This window comes from Paramisgurnus dabryanus, chromosome 17 (genome assembly GCF_030506205.2).
Source record: "Paramisgurnus dabryanus chromosome 17, PD_genome_1.1, whole genome shotgun sequence".
NCBI lineage: Eukaryota > Metazoa > Chordata > Actinopteri > Cypriniformes > Cobitidae > Paramisgurnus > Paramisgurnus dabryanus.
In genome coordinates, this window is record NC_133353.1 from 2281665 (window position 1) to 2301226 (window position 19562).

At 36.0% G+C, this 19562-nt stretch overlaps 1 protein-coding gene across 13 annotated transcripts in view; it reads left to right on the plus strand.

Moving 5' to 3' along the window:
- The window catches only part of nrxn3a (neurexin 3a), a 375985-nt gene that overhangs the window by 122454 nt on the left and 233969 nt on the right, over positions 1-19562 (plus strand). For 9 of the 13 annotated variants that reach the window (XR_010525159.2, XR_010525160.2, XM_065244834.2 and 6 more), the window contains 6 exons: positions 3327-3446; positions 4697-5078; positions 6392-6582; positions 6699-6872; positions 10067-10093; positions 12475-12594. Coding sequence is in view for 11 of the 13 variants with exons in the window: in XM_065244834.2 (XP_065100906.1) it covers positions 3327-3446; positions 4697-5078; positions 6392-6582; positions 6699-6872; positions 10067-10093; positions 12475-12594 (1014 nt within the window). In the remaining 2 variants the exon portion in view is untranslated. Of the gene's footprint in view, positions 1-3326; positions 3447-4696; positions 5079-6391; positions 6583-6698; positions 6873-8593; positions 8609-10066; positions 10094-12474; positions 12595-19562 lie in introns of all 13 variants that reach the window. The other 4 variants (XM_065244837.2, XM_065244839.2, XM_065244843.2 and 1 more) reach the window with 2 other exon arrangements.

The following is a 19562-nucleotide window of genomic DNA, read 5'->3' on the forward strand; positions in this document are numbered from 1 at the left end:
ATAATACATGTGTACAAACAGTGTCAATTCTTATGAACACAATATTTATTACTGTGAATGAGGTATCCTTAGCAAAACCATGCACACATTCACTTTCCAAAGCTGAAAATGCTGGAGTCGAATTGTTTTCAAAGTTTACAGTTTTCAGTTGACCTTTAATAGTTATGGTGTGAAAGCTATAACTTTACAGTATCTTTGCTGTTTTAAAATATAAAATAATGTCTAAATGGCAAATTTACTGCACAAATATGCAGGGGAGCAGAAAGCTGGCCTGCAACTGGCCATGACGTCACCAAGGTCCGGACCACTTTAAATCTTTAATATCCCTCCGAATTAATAATAATAAAATATTTCATAATAATTAACTAATACTTTTAGATCGCTGCAGGGTTGGAGAAAGAGTTGGGATGAGGGTACGAGTGCAGCCTCCACAACTGTCTATACTGTATATTGACGGATAATAGTATTTTAGTACAATAATAACATATAGAGTAAATAATAAAATGTATTAAAAGAAAGAATTAAAACCCTCCCACTGACCCCTACCCAATAAATAAATACATTTTTAATACATACATATTTAATAAACAATCTTTGTGCACTTTATTTAATTTTTTTCTTATGAAAATAAATGCCTTTTTAATCTAATATGTGATAAAACGGGAAACGAGCCAGCTCTGCAAAAGTTGGATTCAAACATTTTTGAATAGCAGAACTAGTGTTAAGGACAGGGATGTGACACTCAACAAGACTCTGAATGAGTCAAATGAATAAAAATTTGTGTTTCAATCCTGTGAAATTAGGGGGTGCTCCACCACTAGGGCTGGGCAAAAAAAAATCTATTTTTCGATTAATCGTTGGCCGATTAAAAATCGATTCTCAAAGGCCACAAATCGAATTTTTTTTTTAAATGAAATAATCTGATCCTGTTTGCTCAAGGAATGCGACTGTTTTGACTTTTCTACAACCTGCACTTTACAGAGGACATTTTTGTCATTAATGTTAAAATGATGGCCCTGAATCATATACAGTACTGGTCAGGGGCTGGTGCACAGCTCACAGAAATGTTGTGCATACACAGACATCAAACAAAATATTATAGAGCTTCAGTCTTTTCCATAAAATGACATAAGCTATAGCCATGTGATTGATTTTAATGTTCAATAATGATTTTAAAAAAAAAATGTATAAAAAATTATTAGTGGAATGCATTATTGCATCAAATTTTACCTCATATGTGAACATGTTCATATTCTGCACCACCATGAACTCTGGCGAACTTTGGCGTTGTACCAAGATGAATCTAGAAATGTACTAATATAACGTTGAGACTGTAACATTTTAAACCATACATTTTCTACACAGAGGAGGTTAACTGCACGTTACCATACTGGGGGTTGGAAATGTTGTGAGCGTTTCTTATACGTTTTAGCAAAATGCAACAAAAAGTAAGCCTGTGAGTGCACTCAGATGCTAAAGACGTCTGTGACTGCTTTGTCTGCAGCGCCTGCCGCCAGCATAAAGTACGTAACATAATCAAAACACTATCAAAACGGCGCAAATCTCTGAAAAGTGACAAGGATGCAGCACAGAATTGATAATATTTTGTGCATATATTGTGCATATTAAACAGATTAAAAGTCAAATAACAGTTTAATGGACGCTTCTTTGATTTTAAGGTTGCATTCAAAATCCATTTGTCTATAAAGAAAACAAGGGGGCACGTGCCCCCTCAGTTTGAATGGGCATGACGCCTCTGGTACTGGTTGCAGTTTTATAGACATTGCATGTCTGAAGATTTTCTGTGATTATGAGCATTTTAGTATAGCAGAATAAAACTGATGTTAATGTTGAGGGTGGGAGATAAGTTTCTTTACAAGGGACGTACTGCATGCTGGTAGCCCGGTAACCTAATTTTTCAAAATCAGTGGGATTTCTGGTACCATTGTGTGAGAATTCAGCGTTATCTGAGCTGAATTCAAATTATTGCAATGGTGGTTACTTACTACCGCATCTGTTCAGCTCCTTTAATGTATTACAGTACGTCGCAGAAGTATTGCTTTCTTTTAAATTAATTCTTATATAAAATACCTCAAATGTGTGCAATGTACCCACCTTATACAACAAAACTGAAATTTTGTAATGTACTTAAACAGTGAGTTCAAGACCTTTTATGAGTAAAAGCCATTTTATTTCAAGTAATAACTGTAAAAAGCAAAGAAGGCACAAATAAGTAGTTTAATGCTATAGTTTTTATTTTATTTTTTAATTTTATTAAGATTTATGTTTATTTTGTAACAATTCAGTAACATCTGAACCAAACCTCTGCTTTTTTATTTTAGAATAATAATCTCAGCTGTATTTATATAACAGTAATTAATAGGGTTTTATGTAATTGCAGGTACATTTGGTATCCAAAATGTTTTTTCTGCGTCTTTCAATGGTAATTGGTACTCATTGTCATGGATCACAACATGTTACAGACTGAAAGTCAAGATTTCCTGTTGTCTGAATTAGTGTCAATTCTGTTACTGTCAAACTTTGTTACCGAGGTAGAGTAACAGGAAATAAGAAAAAAATAACAGGAAAACATGATTTCACCTATTTAACTCTTTCCCTGCAATTTATGGAAAAAAAACTTAAGCCAAAACTTTTTTTGCAAAAAAAAATATTAAAGACAAATACCCATATTTGAGAGTTTATAAGCAGAAAAAATATAGATAGGATAAAACTTTTTTTTTTCCCTGGTTTTGTTTGAAAGCAGAGGGTCTGTTCTTTCATTTGATATATTTGTATGTTTATATATTTTTAGAAAGATTTTTTCTGGAAGGCATTTTGTAAAACCTTTGTAAAAAAAAAATGCTGGCAGGCAACTTTTCAAAAAATGGCTGGCGGCGAATGAGTTAAACACTTATACACAAAAATATTATATTGATATGGCTTATAACCTCTTGTGATCCATGACAGTGAGGACCAAACTATTTCAATTAAAATATAACAATTGTGAAAAAAAATTTGGACACCAGATGTACCTGCGTCTAATTACCCAAGTACTACTGTATATATTATACTAAATAATATAAACAGAAATATACTTTTAAAAAGTATTTGATGAACTAATAAACTAATTAAAACATATTTGTAACACAGTTTGCACAGGGCTGCCTGTTAATTAAAGAGGCTTGGGACAAAATTATTAAGGTGCCCAAGAGAACAGAGATGTTCCCCCTTTGTCCCTTATACCTAATTACACTTTTACATAAAAGCAAAGGTTTGGTCAGAGATGCATCAGGTTGGTATTAACGTTTCATGACCGTCGTTCTCAGGCAAAGGACCAGAGACACTGTATGCCGGACAAAAGCTCAATGATAATGAGTGGCATACCGTGCGTGTCATCCGGAGGGGCAAAAGCTACAAGCTAACGGTTGACGATGACGTAGCAGAAGGTACTATACTTGGTTATCAATCTGAAAGACAACACAGACTCTCAATCATCTTGATGGGTTTTGCCATAACATCTGTATGTTCTATGTATATTGTTTAATGGCCGCAAAAATATAATACCAAAAATATAATAATTTACTTACGTTCTTCCAAACCACAGTTAAAGTCAAATATAAACATTATCAAAACAAAATAGTCAAAAAATAGTCCCTAGCTGTCACTAGGGCAATACTCTTTTTAAAGTACCTAAAAAGTTAATAATTGTACCTAGGTACATAGCATTGGTACCAAAGAGTGCATATTAGTACCTTAAAGGTGCATATTGGTACCAAATATATACATATTTGTTTCTAAATTGTACATATTAGGGCTTTTTTAAAAGGAAGTGACAACTAGGGAACAAGTTTGTCTATTTTTTTCTGATAGTGTACAAAAAAACGTCTCTCAAATTTCACAGCCGCCGTAAGATGAGCCAATGCTATCTCACGAGAATTCGTACATATTTTACGAGTTGGCTAATTTGTATTAATTCATACGATCACATTTGTACGTTTTGATACGATTTGCCTTGACCCTTGTGACGTTTGTGTTATGTGCGGGGTTAGGTTTCATTGTTGTTGTTCTTTTACATGAGAATCGAACGATTTTGGACTATTAAGTTCATATGAATTGATACGAATGAGCCAACTCGTAAAATATGTACGATTTTTTTATGAGATCAGGCTGGATGAGCCTAGGGGTTTTCTTAGATTTCTTTCTTTGTGGTCTGTAATAAAAAGTGCGCAATACAGGTTTGAGATAATAGTGCGACTAAATTATCAAATTTACATTTTAAAATGTTTTGAAAAGCACTTAATTTCAATTAAATTAAAATGGGACAAACTCGTCATTTGGGGTTGAAACAACCCAGCATAGGTTAAATTACAACCCAGTGGGTTGGGTTTGTCCCTTTTTTTACCCAATGCTGGGTTAAAAACAACTCTTGTATGACGACAGGTACGATACTAATTAAATTGTCTCATGTTTCAGATCAGTAAAATGCATACTGTACTTTTCGTTTTTTGTTTGTTACCATAACACATATTGTAAGACTCAGTGGTAAGAGTTCTGTAAAAAAAGTGTTTGTCCTTGTCTCTAAGGGTCTTGACACACAGCATCAGTTGTATTGCTGAACAGCAGTGTTATTTTCTTTGAGGGTGTAGTATAGCAGCATTTCTTCTTGTTTTCCCCACCCACCTGCTGTGGTTTGTAGGTCAGATGGTGGGCGATCACACCCGCTTAGAGTTCCACAACATTGAGACGGGCGTGATGACGGAACGCCGTTTCGTCTCCATGATCCCCTCCAGCTTTATCGGTCACCTGCAGAGCCTCAAGTTTAACGGCATGCTCTACATCGACCTGTGCAAGAACGGCGACATCGATTACTGCGAGCTGAACGCACGTTTCGGCATGCGTTCCATCATCGCAGACCCTGTGACGTTCAAATCCAAGAGCAGTTACCTGAGCCTGGCGACCCTGCAGGCCTACACATCCATGCACCTGTTCTTCCAGTTCAAGACAACCGCTCCAGACGGATTCATTCTGTTCAACAGCGGCGATGGGAGCGATTTCATTGCCGTAGAGCTGGTGAAAGGGTAAGACTGTAGGAGGAAAATGTGGTCAATTTTTTTGTTACAAAATTTTGTCAAAAAAAAAAACACTGTTTTTCAATATTTTTGAACCAGTGTTTTGACCCATATATGTTTTACATTTGAGCACTTGCTCAAATGAGCGAATCTATGGCCCTGTCCAAATGGCGCACTTCATGTGGACTTTCGGTCTCATGACCTTAAAGGGACACTGCACTTTTACTGAAAATATGCTCATTTTCCAGCTCCCCTAGAGTTAAACATTTATTTTTATTTATTTTTTACCGTTTTGGAATCCATTCAGCTGATCTTTGGGTCTGGCGGTACAACTTTTAGCATAGCTTAGCATAATACATTGAATCTAATTAGACCATTAGCATCGCGTTAAAAATTAACCAAAAAGTTTCGATATTTTTCTTTTTAAAAATTGACTCTTCTGTAGTTACATCGTGTACTAAGACTGACGAAAAATAAAAAGTTGCGATTTTCTAGGCATATATGTCTAGGAACTATACTCTCATTCTGGTGTAATAATCAAGGATTTTACTGCTGTAACATGGCTGCAGCAGGTGCAATTATATGCAGTGCCCGAAAATAGTCCCCTGCTATTGAATCTGCCTAGGAAATCGCAACTTTTAATTTTCCGTCTGTCTTAGTACACGATGTAACTACAGAAGAGTCAAGTTTTAAATAGGAAAAATATCAAAAATCTTTGGATTTTTTTGCGCAATGCTAATGGTCTAATCCGATTCAATGGATTATGCTAAGCTATGCTAAAAGTGCTAGCGCCAGACACGGAGATCAGCTTAATGGATTCCAAAACGGTAAAAATCAGTTAAACGTTTTTTTAACTTAGGGAAGCTGGAAAATGAGCATATTTTTTAAAAAAGTGGAGTGTCCCTTTAAATTTTGTGTGCTCACTTAGTCTACGGCAAAGCCCGCACTGCAGCAGGCTTTGCGCACTTTACCAACCCAGAAGTCCTTGCGAAAAGCAATCAGAGGACGGAACCCAGCAAACATAGGTCGGACGGCAACGTTGTCTCCCCGCCCAAAAGGGGTCCGAAATCAACGTCAACTCCCCATCCAAAATTTGTTGCCTAACCCTAACCGACGACGCAAAAGTATAAATGAAAACCGACGCGGAACCTACGCCGTAGGAGCTACGCACAACTATAACGAGCCCTAAGGGTCTGCACTACATGACGTAATCAAAGTGTGGGCTCTGAGGAAATCCACAAGTCCGTAGTGTGCCATTTGGGACAGGGCCATTGTTGAAGTACATAGCTTGTAGTAAGTTAACATTGACTTTTGTTTTGTAGGTACATACATTACGTGTTTGACCTCGGCAATGGTCCCAATGTGATCAAGGGCAACAGTGAAAGGGCTCTTCATGACAACCAGTGGCATAACGTCGTCATCACCAGAGACAACAGTAATGTTCACACGCTAAAAGTTGATGCCAAGGCAGTGAGCCAGGTCGTCAACGGTGCTAAAAACCTGGACTTAAAAGGTACGTAAACAACAAATCTCAATGCCCTTAATCAAACAAAAAATGTGACAGTGATGATTACATACCATACCTACCCCTGGGTCTATTTTACTGGCTATTTTTACTTGTTTGACTAGGTGACCTCTACATCGCTGGACTGGGGCCCAACATGTACAACAGCCTGCCGAAACTCGTAGCCTCCAGAGACGGCTTTAAGGGTTGTCTGGCGTCCGTGGACCTGAACGGTCGCCTGCCCGACCTCATAAACGATGCCCTTTTCCGCAGCGGTCAGATCGAGCGAGGATGTGAAGGTACAGATTCTTACAACTCTAGCTCAAGGAGTCCGTTCTTTCTCATGAATGCAAACAGTAGCTCCATCTCACTGAACCATCAATCCATCTTTTTCACCTTGCTTGTCACGTCTCTCACCCGACCGTCCCTGTTTTAAGCCCGATGGCTGCTTAATACTCTTATCGGCCACATTGGCTTTGCAAGGATCAGCCAAGTCCTCGTTTGTATCAATTGGTGGCATTGTCGCAAAGCTACCTTCAGAGGAACATTTACATTGCAGTATTGTGAGTCAAGGTGGAACTCAGAACTTTGTGCATTTTTGATCTAAAACACAAGAACTAAATGGGCAGCTATTAGAAAGGGATGAAGAATCTAAAGTTGTTGACCATACAGTAGAATCGAATTTGGAGTGAATTTGCATTTTGTACTTTTGTGCATTTGACTGATATCATGCTCATGATTAATTCAATATCAACAAAATATTAAATCAGTACAAAGATTTAAAAGAAAATTAAATGTACAAGCAAATAAGAGAAATACGAACAAATCATATGATTTAATATAAGATTTCAATATAGTGACAACAAAGTCATAAAACTAAGCAGCAAAGGATTGTATAATGAATGCCAAACGTGTTCAGTAGATCAAAGCATGAATCACTTGAAATCCATACTTTTTTTTTCTTCCCATACTGCTAATATCAAATCTCTTGTACATGAGATCTCTGCCATATCAGTGCATGTTTATATCTATGTTTTCTGTACGTTTTTCTGTTCTGTAGGTTTAATTTTATTTTGTCTGATTCACTTTTTGTTCTCTTTTTATTTTTTTGTTATAGAAATGTCTTGTTGTAGTTTACTTTATGTATAAACATTTCTAAGACCTGTTTATCGTTTATCACACAAATAAAATGTCCATCATGACATCATCATCATCATTCATCCATCACATCTCAATATTGTCTTGTCAACTTTTATCTTGAGTATGTTATGTTTACAAGTTCTTAAACCAGTGTAAAAATAAAATGATATCAATCGAATTTGTTTGGTCTTTTGCTGTATCATCTTCATGTTTTGTTGCTTGGGGTCATTGTGTGAATGTGTCTTTGAGTCTGTGGTTGGATAACAATACAAACGAAAAAAAAAACGAAAAAAAAAATTCAAAATCTGTCAATAAAATTTACTTGACTTAAAGGCGGGGTGCATGATTTTTGAAAAAAACAAAAGCTTAGGGAAAGGGAGTCGGGCCGAGTACCAAAATAGACTTGTAGCCAATCAGCAGTAAGGGGCGTGTCTACTAACCAACATCATTGCCTGGATTGCTAATGTCTGGGGCGGGTCTATCAAAAGAAGGTTCAGATTCTATTGGGATAGGGGTGTGTTTGTTTAGGTGATTTTAAATGTCAACACTGGCTTTCAGAGATCATGCACCCCGCCTTTAAAGCCCTAGCTGATACAGGCTGCAACCAAATATATGATATCTGCCTTTCATCTGTACAGCTATGATAAAAAATTGGCAGTGATGTTAGAAACTCAATTTTTAATATTCTTTTAAGATATTGTTAATGCATCCTAACTTGCTACACTACACACTACAAAAGATGCAGTTTTGGACTGAAGTGTATCTATCCTTAATACAGAGACAGAGACATATCCAACATCATTTAAATTAAGTTCCTCATTTCATACACGAATAGAACAACTTTGTGTGTGTGTGTTTTACATTTATCTCTCCCGCACAGCATCCAAAAGTGAACGTGAGTAGGTTTTTATGTTCAGAGACCAGCATGAAAAACATCACTCTGTATGCCCTGTATGGAATGGCAGCTGAATTATTGCTGGTTCATATTGCAACGAATGCGCCCTTCTGTTGTAATGACGCTTTTCATCCACCAGATGGCAATGGTGCACCTTTGCTTAGGAAGGCGAGGAATTACATGCTGAAATGAAATGATTCAGGGGAACATTTTGTTTTTATGTAATGCTTTATGTAAGATCATTAAAATGTCCCATTATTATGTGACACACTAACTGCTTGCCTTACACTCTCTTAACAATTCATGATGATTTACATATACCATTAACCCATTATCATATCCATATTGTGCAATTGGAAGTCATTTTAATATTATTTTACCATTAGAGCAATACAACACTAACTTAGTGTATAGTAAAACCAAATCCGTGTTTTTGACTGATTATATTTAAATTTAAGTAACATTTGCAATGACAAAATTACCTTACACTGCTTTACAAACATATGAACCTTTATTAAAACATTTAGTATTTAAATAAACTGCGAAAATAATTACTTATGATTCATATAAGTGATGACTTTAATTAATATTTAATAATATTTTTTTCTTTAAAACACCTTTTTATTCAATTAAATTAGCAACAGACATCAATCACAAAACTTGACAGTAACAATAAAAATACAAAGTATGCTAGGGGGGATTTACAATAAAATATTAAATAAAGTACAGTTTTTGAAAGTTTCAGTGCTTTTTGCTTTAAAGAGAATCTTATAGAATCAATATAAAGTTCCAGTTCTTTTTTAAATTATATTTTTCCAGAAAATGTACATTTGTGAATAGGAAATTTTGCTAACAGAAGGATCTGATTTATTATGTTAATACTATTGGTAATATTTAATAATAATGCAATGTAATCTCAATGGCGGTGTATTTATTGACATCATATTTTGTGCGCATGCGCAAACTGGCAACCCGCTGCGTCTTTACAACACATTCGCAATAATTTGGAAAAAAAAACATATTTATTTTTAAATGGGTTTGGCCATTTTAAATGTCTCATTAGTGTTGAAATGAAAACAATTACAAAGAAAATTCTCATCTATGTGCTAAAGAGTAGAATAATAAATGTTATTAATAGAAAATATTGTTTCTCTTATCATCTCCATGCCCGTGGCATAATGTGGCACAATCCATCAAACAAGTTCATTAGCATTCTGTTTAGTTTTATTGGCTTTCATTAAGTACCAATCCAGTTTTTTCACCCAACCATGCAAAATTAACTCATCAGTTTTGTTATTATTTCTAACTCAGCACAATAACACGAGAGTGTAAATAAACCCTTCCTAAGAATGGTAAAGCATGTCCAGTTAGTAAAGCGATTGCTTTATTAACACAAGCCATCGACCACATTCTTACCTCTTTGATTGTTTTCGCTTTTCTGTTTCTTGCTTAACAAAGTTGGTTTCACCAAAGCAGATCTACAAGGTATATAAGGTTCAATTCCATTTTGAGCTCGGCTGAAAGCTGCTGTTTGTCTTGTGTTGGTTTTTTTCTTTGTCCAATACCCAGACATAAAGCGGACAGTATTTGGTTCACTGTAACAATGTCTTGGTATAAAATGGTTCACTTCTTCTAAAATATCTTTTTCTTAAGACTTGCAAATTAAGAAAATCGATTGCAGTTCAGAGTGAAATTAATACTACTAAAATTAAGTCCGCACGTCTTGTTTTGCTGTATCTTGTCTTGTTTTGTTTTATATGCGACATTTTCAGCAGAAAGAGGTTCAGAGGAGTCCATTAAATATCTCACCATGGGTTACTTCTCGCCTTTAGCTGTATATTAATCAGGAATATAAATAGCAAAATAATTAGGATTTGAATAAAACTAAAAACAATGTTCTGCAAATTTGTAGCTATAGTTTCCATACTTACTCGAGATTTTCAAGGGTTAAAGTTAGAAATTTTGAAATCACCTAAACAAGCACGCCCCTACCCCAATAGAATCTGGACCTTCTTTTGATAGATCCGCCCCACACATACGCAAGCCAGGCAACGATTTTGGTAAGTAGACACGCCCCTTACTGCTGATTGGCTACAAGTGTGTTTTGGTATGCAGCATGGCTCCCTTTTCCAAATTGTTCAAAAATCACGCACCCCGCCTTTAAACTAACATTACCCGCTAAATTTTAATGTCTTGTTCCATAATTACTTAGTCAACCATGGATTTTTGTTCATGTTTAACCAAAACTTTACAGATGCAGAATGGCATTTTATGGTACAATAAAACAAGGACTTAGACACAATAAATAATTAGAAGTAAATAAATATGGACATGTTAAAATCAATAAATAAAAGCCTTCTTAACACAATAAAAAAGCCAAATTAAATAATACAAGCACGCAGCTGTGACTGGACAAGTGACGTCATAGGCTACAGTAGGCGCGGTGCTGCAGGTAAGATGTTACACTACAGTGTAAAATTTCACACAAAAAATAGGCAATTGTTATTAATATTATTTACCAATTTCATTTAGTAAACAAAGGAATATTAAACACGAAAACTTAAGTGAATTACGTGAACTAAAACCGTGGAGCCTTATGGGCATTTCGGTGAAGGAGTCTAGCATAAACAGTCGCTTCAGAAAAAGAGAAAATAACGTATTTTTCATTGCTCTGTTTAGTGTATTTTAATTTCATACGAAACACGATTTGGTAATTCCGTCTAGAGTTTTTGATGTTTGAAGGGAATAGGGCATTTCTTTATCACTTCCGATACGAATCCCCCCATGTTTGGGATGTTCGACTTCATGCGTCGCTCAAAGAACCGACAGACGGACGGACATCAAAGTACCGCGAGAGCGATGTAATAGCAAACTCGTTTTTATGATTTCTCGAATCGCTCTCGCGTTAATTTGACGTCATCTACCAGTCGGTTGTAGCACCTGTTACGTTACTGATTAAGAATATGCACGTGGATATTGACGAACACTTCCAAACTGGCAGATTTACAGAATTGCAAAGGATAGCTAAGACAACGTGATGTATTTAGATCCTCAAGTAAGTATTTTAATATGGTAGTAGTTTGACAGGATGTCGTTGATGGGAAAAATTTGAGAGAACTGTTCTGCGTTATAAAACCAGAGATGCTTCTCTCAGATTTTTCTGAAAGTTTTAATAGTAAATATCAGGGGTGAATCATTTTATGTTCAATTATGACATACAGTATTGTACTAAGTTGCACTGTGGGTTGCGCAATAAATGCACTTATAGTCTTTGTTTTTTCCTTTCGTTACACTAAAGTTTATGTTTATGGTTAACCTCCTATTTTCACAGTTGTATTTAGGATGAATAAATGCACTCAACCCCAGTTTATTCACCGTTATGATGTTGACATTGTTAATTCAGGGGGAATGCTCTCGCACCCTTATTCTGAATTGGCTAATGATATGTATTGTCCATAAAAAATAAACCCAAGTGTGCCAAAACACAGGATGTGTTTGGCGCGCGCTCAAGTCTCTGCACGTGACTGGTGTGCACACCTAACATTTGTAACAATAGTACATACTCGACTATGTACACATCTTGCTATTAAATGTTGTTGTTGACTTTTCCACTGTGCAGATGTGAGAAAGTTCATGCTTGGCCACATGTATGAAATGATTCTTGTAACGAGCCATTTTGAATATGTACAGACCCCGTTTATTACTAAAATCTACGTTTTGGTTCGTTCGACAGCTTTTGGGATGTTTTTTTGAATACCTCTACTAACCCAATCTGCATGCATTCTGATACACACACCTGCATGGCACCTGTCGGCATGATGGGATGTTTGCCTGTAGTGTTACATTGCTCTGCTTTGCTACCATAGGTCCTAGCACTACATGTCAAGAAGACTCCTGTGCCAACATGGGAATCTGCATCCAGCAGTGGGAGAATTACACCTGTGACTGCTCCATGACCTCTTACACAGGAACGCAGTGTAATGACCGTAAGTGACCCTTGTCTTCTGCAACATCTGAATCTTTATGTTGTTCAATTCACTCTTAAGTTGGCTTATTTACATAATATCCATAAATGATTTCGCTTTCTAAATGATTAAGTGAGCACACTCTTAACCACATACTGTAAATTGCACACAATAATACACCACATAGACAAAAGTATTGGGATGCCCCCTTTCAATAAAAATGTTTATCTATTCCAGTAATTACAATTGAAACAAAAATCAATGCTAAACCATACAATACAATACAGTACCATTTTAAAGAATTTGTTCATCTTTATTGCAACAGGGCCTTATTTCCGAAATGACTGTATCCCTGTGTACAAGTCACTGCTTTTTCAAACCTATTCATTAAAAGAGGGCTTCTGAATACTTTTACCTCCATATAGTGTATTTACTTGCACAAAGCTTGTACAAAGGCAAAAGAATGTATAGAAAACAAACACACTGCATTTGTGTACTGAAGACCTGATGCAAGACGACAGAGGTACGTGATTTTTGTCTTACCTTTTCTGATGTATTTTCAGTATAAGGATTAATTTTAAGTTCATTACACACACCCACACACATCTCGAAATATCTAAATATCGCACATGTGCATAATGTGGTAGGAATATCAGCATGGTTATATAAATATTGCAATGCCTGTATGATTTTAATGCTTTAAAAAGTTTTGTACAGTCAAGTGTTAAAGGGATAGTTCACCCAAAAAAAAATAAAAAAATAATGTCATTAATGAATCAGCCTCATGTCGTTCCAAACTCGTAAGACCTCCGTTCATCTTCGGAAACACAGTTTAAGATGTTTTACATTTAGTCCGAGAGCTGGCTGACCCTTCATTGAAAATCTATGTATGGTATACTGTCCATGTCCAGAAAGGTAATAAAACATCATCAAAGTAGTCCATATGACATCAGTGGGTCAGTTAGAATGTGTTGAAGCATCAAAATACATTTTGGCTTTATTCAGCATTGTCTTGTCTTCTGCGTTTGTTTTGAAGCGCATGCACAAGACTAAAGTCATGTGACTGCAGTGACGCGGCTGACGTGTTATCCTCAGACATGTTTGCAAAGTTTATTTTCAGACTTACAATGTGCGTCTCCCTCAGATTGTAAACGAAGCTCGGCCACAAAACAAAGCTGGGGCGCCAACAGATAAGACGTCAGCCGCACCACTGCAGTCACTTGACTTTAGTCTCATGCACGCGGTTCACAACAGAACCAGAAGAGAAGACAATTCTGAATAAAGTCGAAATTTTTGTTATTTTTGGACCAAAATGTATGTACCAAAACTGACCCCCAGATGTCACATGGACTACTTTGATGATGTTTTTATTACCTTTCTGGACATGGAAAGTATACAGTAGATTTTCAATGAAGGGTCAGCAAGCGCTCAGACTAAATGTAAAACATCTTAAACTGTGTTCCAAAGATGAACGGAGGTCTTACGAGTTTGGAATTACATGAGGGTTAATGACATTATTTTCATTTTTGAGCTAACTATCCCTTTCTATGCAGATAGCAGAAGAAATGGCAAGATAAACCTCATGGCAATTTGTATGTATTTTAAGAGGTGGATAATTTGTATTCATGTGAACTGCCACATTTGTAAATTTGCTTTCGTCACTGTTACATTATGGATCAAAATTCATTATTGTTATTTTTTTAAAATAATTTGTACGGTCCACTTTGTATGAATTCATACGAATTAGCCAACTTGTAAAACACGTACGAATTCTAGTGAGATCAGGTAGGCGAGAGGGATAGTGTGGCTTTCTTTTTTTCAGGAATAATTGAAAAATGTACAGTATGTTGGTTTAATCATTTTCAGTTTTTAAATGTTTATCATAATTTAAATTGATTTTACAAACGTAAAGCATTATCATATAGCATATTTTGTATCGGATTATTAAGCATTTTTTTATTAAGCATATTTTTCTTCAGTATCATGCAATGCTAAGAATGACTTTGATGTTCAAATCCTTGTTCATTTCACTCAACTTTTTATGGATTTATTTAGATCTGATTATTTTAAACTTAAGTGTTGAAAGTAAGAACATGATAGCGGCACATTGATTTAACAAGACAAGGTCACAAAAATGATAGGCTCATATCGATCAGGTACAAACCTTTCGGGACTCCAGCAGTTTATCTTTGTGTGACCCTTTGTGTTTTTGTTACACGGGCTACAATGCAACTTATCATTAACACCGGGTGTCTGAAACCCGAGAACAACCAGCCAAACAACAATCAATCAACCACAATGTAGTTGTTTTATGAAAAGACAATCTTTATTCTAGTCATAATGATGTCATTGTTTGACATCACCGCCACAGTAAAAGGTGTTATCGGTGAGCTGCCGAAGATAAACGCCATCCTGGCCGAGGCGAGTAGCATTTCATTGAGACTGTGATATGAGTGTGATTGCCTTCCTCCCCTCTGCTGCAAGAACAACACTGTTGACCTTCCAGAGATAGATGAGTGACGTGCGGGATGGCACGCTGGTCTGCTGCTTTGACATCTCGTATTTTGTGAGAGGGTAGCAGTGAATCAAAAGCATGTTAGTGAAGATAGGGAGAGGCGTAATTGAATAATGCTGCGAGATTGATGTGTGCGTGTCGGCTTTGTCAGTCTGAGAGAATATCTAACTTCCATACAAGGAGAGGAATCAAAAGGAGTTTTTTGCAGACGTACCAAATTTCCTTGATATCCTGATATTTCTGTTCTTAGGGATTTGAAAGATCTATAGAGGATATGTATATAGCGCTTTAATAATGAATTAAATATTCACATTATAAGCAGCAACAAACCATTAGTCATTTTAGTGTGACGTCTATCGAAGTCGTTGTTTAACACTAGGTGGCAGTAAAACATTGGAGAACAAAACTGACCATGGCATGTTTTCCAAAACATCATTACTATTTAGATATTTTAATTAATGAATTTAATTAATGACACATCATTGGGATATATAGCACATGTGGTCTGTATAATGGGTAAATATTGCAAGCGAATGTGTTCTTGTATTTCCCCTTTTTTGTATTTTTATAACGTGGAGACTTCTGGTCAAGTCAGGAATGATCTCATTCTTTGTAAAATGCGAGTGACTATAAGCCACATAATATAATATCTTGTGTTCAGTTTACTTTTAAATTTATATGAAATCAGAGAGAAAAAGTCATTTTATTGTGCATTTTCACAATTTTTTTTTACAAATTATTAATAATATTTTTAGCTTAACCCTTTTATAGAAAAAATTGGTGCTAAATATAACTAAAATCTTGTTATCATAGGGGAACCATTTTTAGTGTTATATAGCACCTATGAAGAACCATACGGGGGTGATGTAGCACCACCAGATATGGTTCTATATAGCACAATAGGGTTCTACACAGGTACTACACAGGTGCTATATAGCACTTAAAATGGTTCCCCTACGATTCCAAGCCAGTAAAACACTTTTAGTACTATTTAACATCATTTGTTTTTAGAGTAATTTTTTTTTAAATATTAACATGAACATGAATTTCATATTTAATATTTATGAAAATATATTTGCTAATTTGAAAATATAAATTAGATTTTAAGATGGGTTTCAATGAGTTTTGAAGTTTTTTATAAATAAATACTAAAAATATTAAAAAAAAACAGCTAGATCTGTTGTTAAAGCAACATTTTGTGTTGTATTTGCAATCTGCATTAATGAGTTGATATTCAGGACGGCTGAGATTTAATGACAAGTTTGTGTTGTATTCAGTTCATTGAATCCTTTACCCTTTAGAAATTCAAATTGTTTTAAAGTAAAAAAGTATAATCATTTATTTATTGGTCATGGTTTCTTTAACAGCTGAGGTCTGTAACAAATAGCTATTGAATATAACCAGAAATGTATTTATTCATGCACATCTCTTTGATCACAATTGGACTTGAATTTCAAATAAACCAAATAATAAAAACTTGTTATTCTTCACATTCTCTGTCCCTTGTTTTGTCAAAATTAACAATTTGCCCTAGTTTACCCCTAAAATATTGGGATAAAATTTGCTCCTATCAGGGTTCCCATGGGTCCTTGAAATCCTTGAAAGTTTGTGAATCTGGGGAAAAAAATCAAGGCCCTGGGAAGTTTAAAAAAATATATACATGCATAGATACAGGTCATTGAAAGTGCTTGAATCTATTTTTTGCAAGAAGTTTTCTGGAAAAAAATCCATATTATTCCTCTGTAGTGTAGTGCTAAACTGTTCGCTTTAAATGCTTATATATTTCTGTATGCAAATGTCGATCCATTCCAAAATCTTTTTTTGCATAGTTGTGTTTGACACATGAAAACGTCTTGGGTTACGTATGTACCTGTTGTTCCCTGAGAAGGGAACCAGACGCTGCGTCTCCCTTGCCATACTTCCTGCGTCCCTGTAACGCCCTCTTTGGCAATATTTCAGATAGCGATATACTTTCTGTCTCCGATGTCACCCTGTCTTTGTCGTTAAGCCTCACCATTGGTCAATTTGATATACACATTCAAACGCACTTACCCCTGAGGCGTCCCCAAAGTGTCACCACAGTGACACAGCGCGAGTTCCCTCAAAAGGGGACTGTAACAATGTATCTTAAAAGGTAACACGATGTAACCTTGCTCTCACTTGAAATGTGTCCCCACCTTAAGTCCTTGAATTTGAGGGTATTGGACCTGAAAAGTTCTTAAAAGGTCCTTAAATTTAAAGGTATCTAAGGTGTGGGAACCCCGTCCTGTATACTTATAACCAGCCTGATTTCAAGAGAATTTGTATGTTTTACAAGTTGGCCTATTTGTATGAATTTGTACAAAGTCAAGATTTTCATAGAAAAAAACATCACGGCACAAAAGCAAATCGTACAAAAATTTACCACTTTTTGTTTTTAACCTTTTAACCCACTGTAAGTTGCTTTAGATGAAGTGTCTGCCAAATGCATAAATGCACCTGTAAATGAATACCTCAAAATCAATAAGAAGGAGTGGGCCAGCAGTGATATTTATTTTGTATAAGCAAAAGCTATAAGCCCAGCTACTGACTGTCACTTTTATGCTAATTTGGTTATTCCAATACAGAAGGCCAGTGATTATCGAAATGCTTTTTGTTAGTATATTTACCCTTGTATCCTAAATTAAGATGAAGACGGTGTTATTGCATTTGGCAGGAGCTCCATTGAGAGCATGTGTATGAATGAGATGCATTAGTTGCCTCTGTCAACAGATATAGCTAAACAAACACTAAATAGCAAGCGCAGTTCACATCGGAAGCGTTCGCTTATTAATTTGGACACACTTCGCAATCGCCTTGATTGAGTCGCGGTAATAAATGACTTGTTAGCAGCTCCATTGCCTGTTAAATGACCTCGACGCAGTGAATATTGCTTAAAGGAATTAACCAACATCAACTAGCCTCACAGAGCTGTTTATTCAGAGGTTTGGACGGAATGGCTTTACTGTATGTTGAATTCATATACTGTAGGTCTACAAGGCAAAGCAGTCCAAATCCACAGATGTTACCTTTTGAAGGAACTTTTCTATGCGGTTGCTAATGAATTCCCCTGGGCTTAAGTAAAGGTGCCTGTCATTTTCTTTGCTGAGGTCTCCTGATGGCCAACCCATGTCATGTGTCTTCAGACTCAAATATTTTAGATAGGGACTTCATACCTGTTCATTTGAACTTCTAAGACTTGTGTTTATGTCTTGGGTAAAATTGAAGGTTCCTCATGGTGCCATTTTATATGAGGTTATGCGCACACCTCTACCTTCCGAAGCAGTTTTACAAATGACTTCTGCTTTTCTTATTTCCACCAACATTAAGTAAAATATCACTTTGCATATGAAATGATACCCATAGGCATTTCTTTTTCTCCCATGTCCAACATTTGTTTTTTAAATATATAAATAAGCAACCGGATACGGAATGCCGGAGGATGGATTTGTTTTCACCCATGTGTATCTGACATGTACAGAGGCTTTGTAATTAAGGAGCATCTTTGTACTTTGTCTTTGCTGGAGTGGATGGAAATGGGAGGAGGAAGCTTCTCGCCCCTGCTGGTAGTGAGACTTCATCAAAGCTGTGTTCTTCTCACTCCATTAGAAACTGGAGAAGCCATCTGAGCCACACCATCAATTAAAATGGCAACAAAAGCAAAGGCGAAACCTTCGGCTATCTCGTGTCCAATGTGGTGTTACTCAGACAATGCGTCTCCTCGAGGATCGGGAAACACATTAGAGATGAATACAAGACCGAGTGTAGTCTTTTGTAACATCCAAAGAAACAAATGCTTGGTAATTTAATTATCGGCGGTGTAAATGTGTGCTGCTTTGATGGGACTATTAAGTGACTTCCTGTTTTGCAAATGGCCTTTAAAGAAAGATTATTTGATAGTTTTTTTTATTGCATACTGTTTATACTGCATTGTAAAAAAAAAAGATTTGTTGGTTCAACTTAAAAAGGTAAGTTACAAATATTAATTAACTAAAATAAAATAAAAAGTAAAATTGTGTCAACTAATATTTTTCAGTTGAATTAACTCAAAATTTAAAGTTGAATCAACTTTTTTACAGTAGTACCCCCTCTGTGTCACTGTTCCCCGAAAGCGTACTTCTTTGGTGTTGATTTTCAACGTTTGGCTTTCAATGAGAAACTGCACAAATACCAGACTTGACGTGTGGGTGTGATTTTAAATTTTAAAGAGCCAGTAAGATGCCAATTTTAAGCGTCCTTTCACTGTTTATAAGTCCCGGACAACAGGTTTAAATGCATGCAAGGTCAAAAAACACTGTCATTTTCTCAAAATATAAATTAAAAAATTACCCCATTTCTCAGAGATCCCCAAACGATTCGTGTGAAGCTGTTCAACAACTCAAGCCAAAAGTATACTCGGGACGTCTGCATATGCGCGCCGTCCGCATGACGTCATTTTCGTCATCAGGCGGGTCCG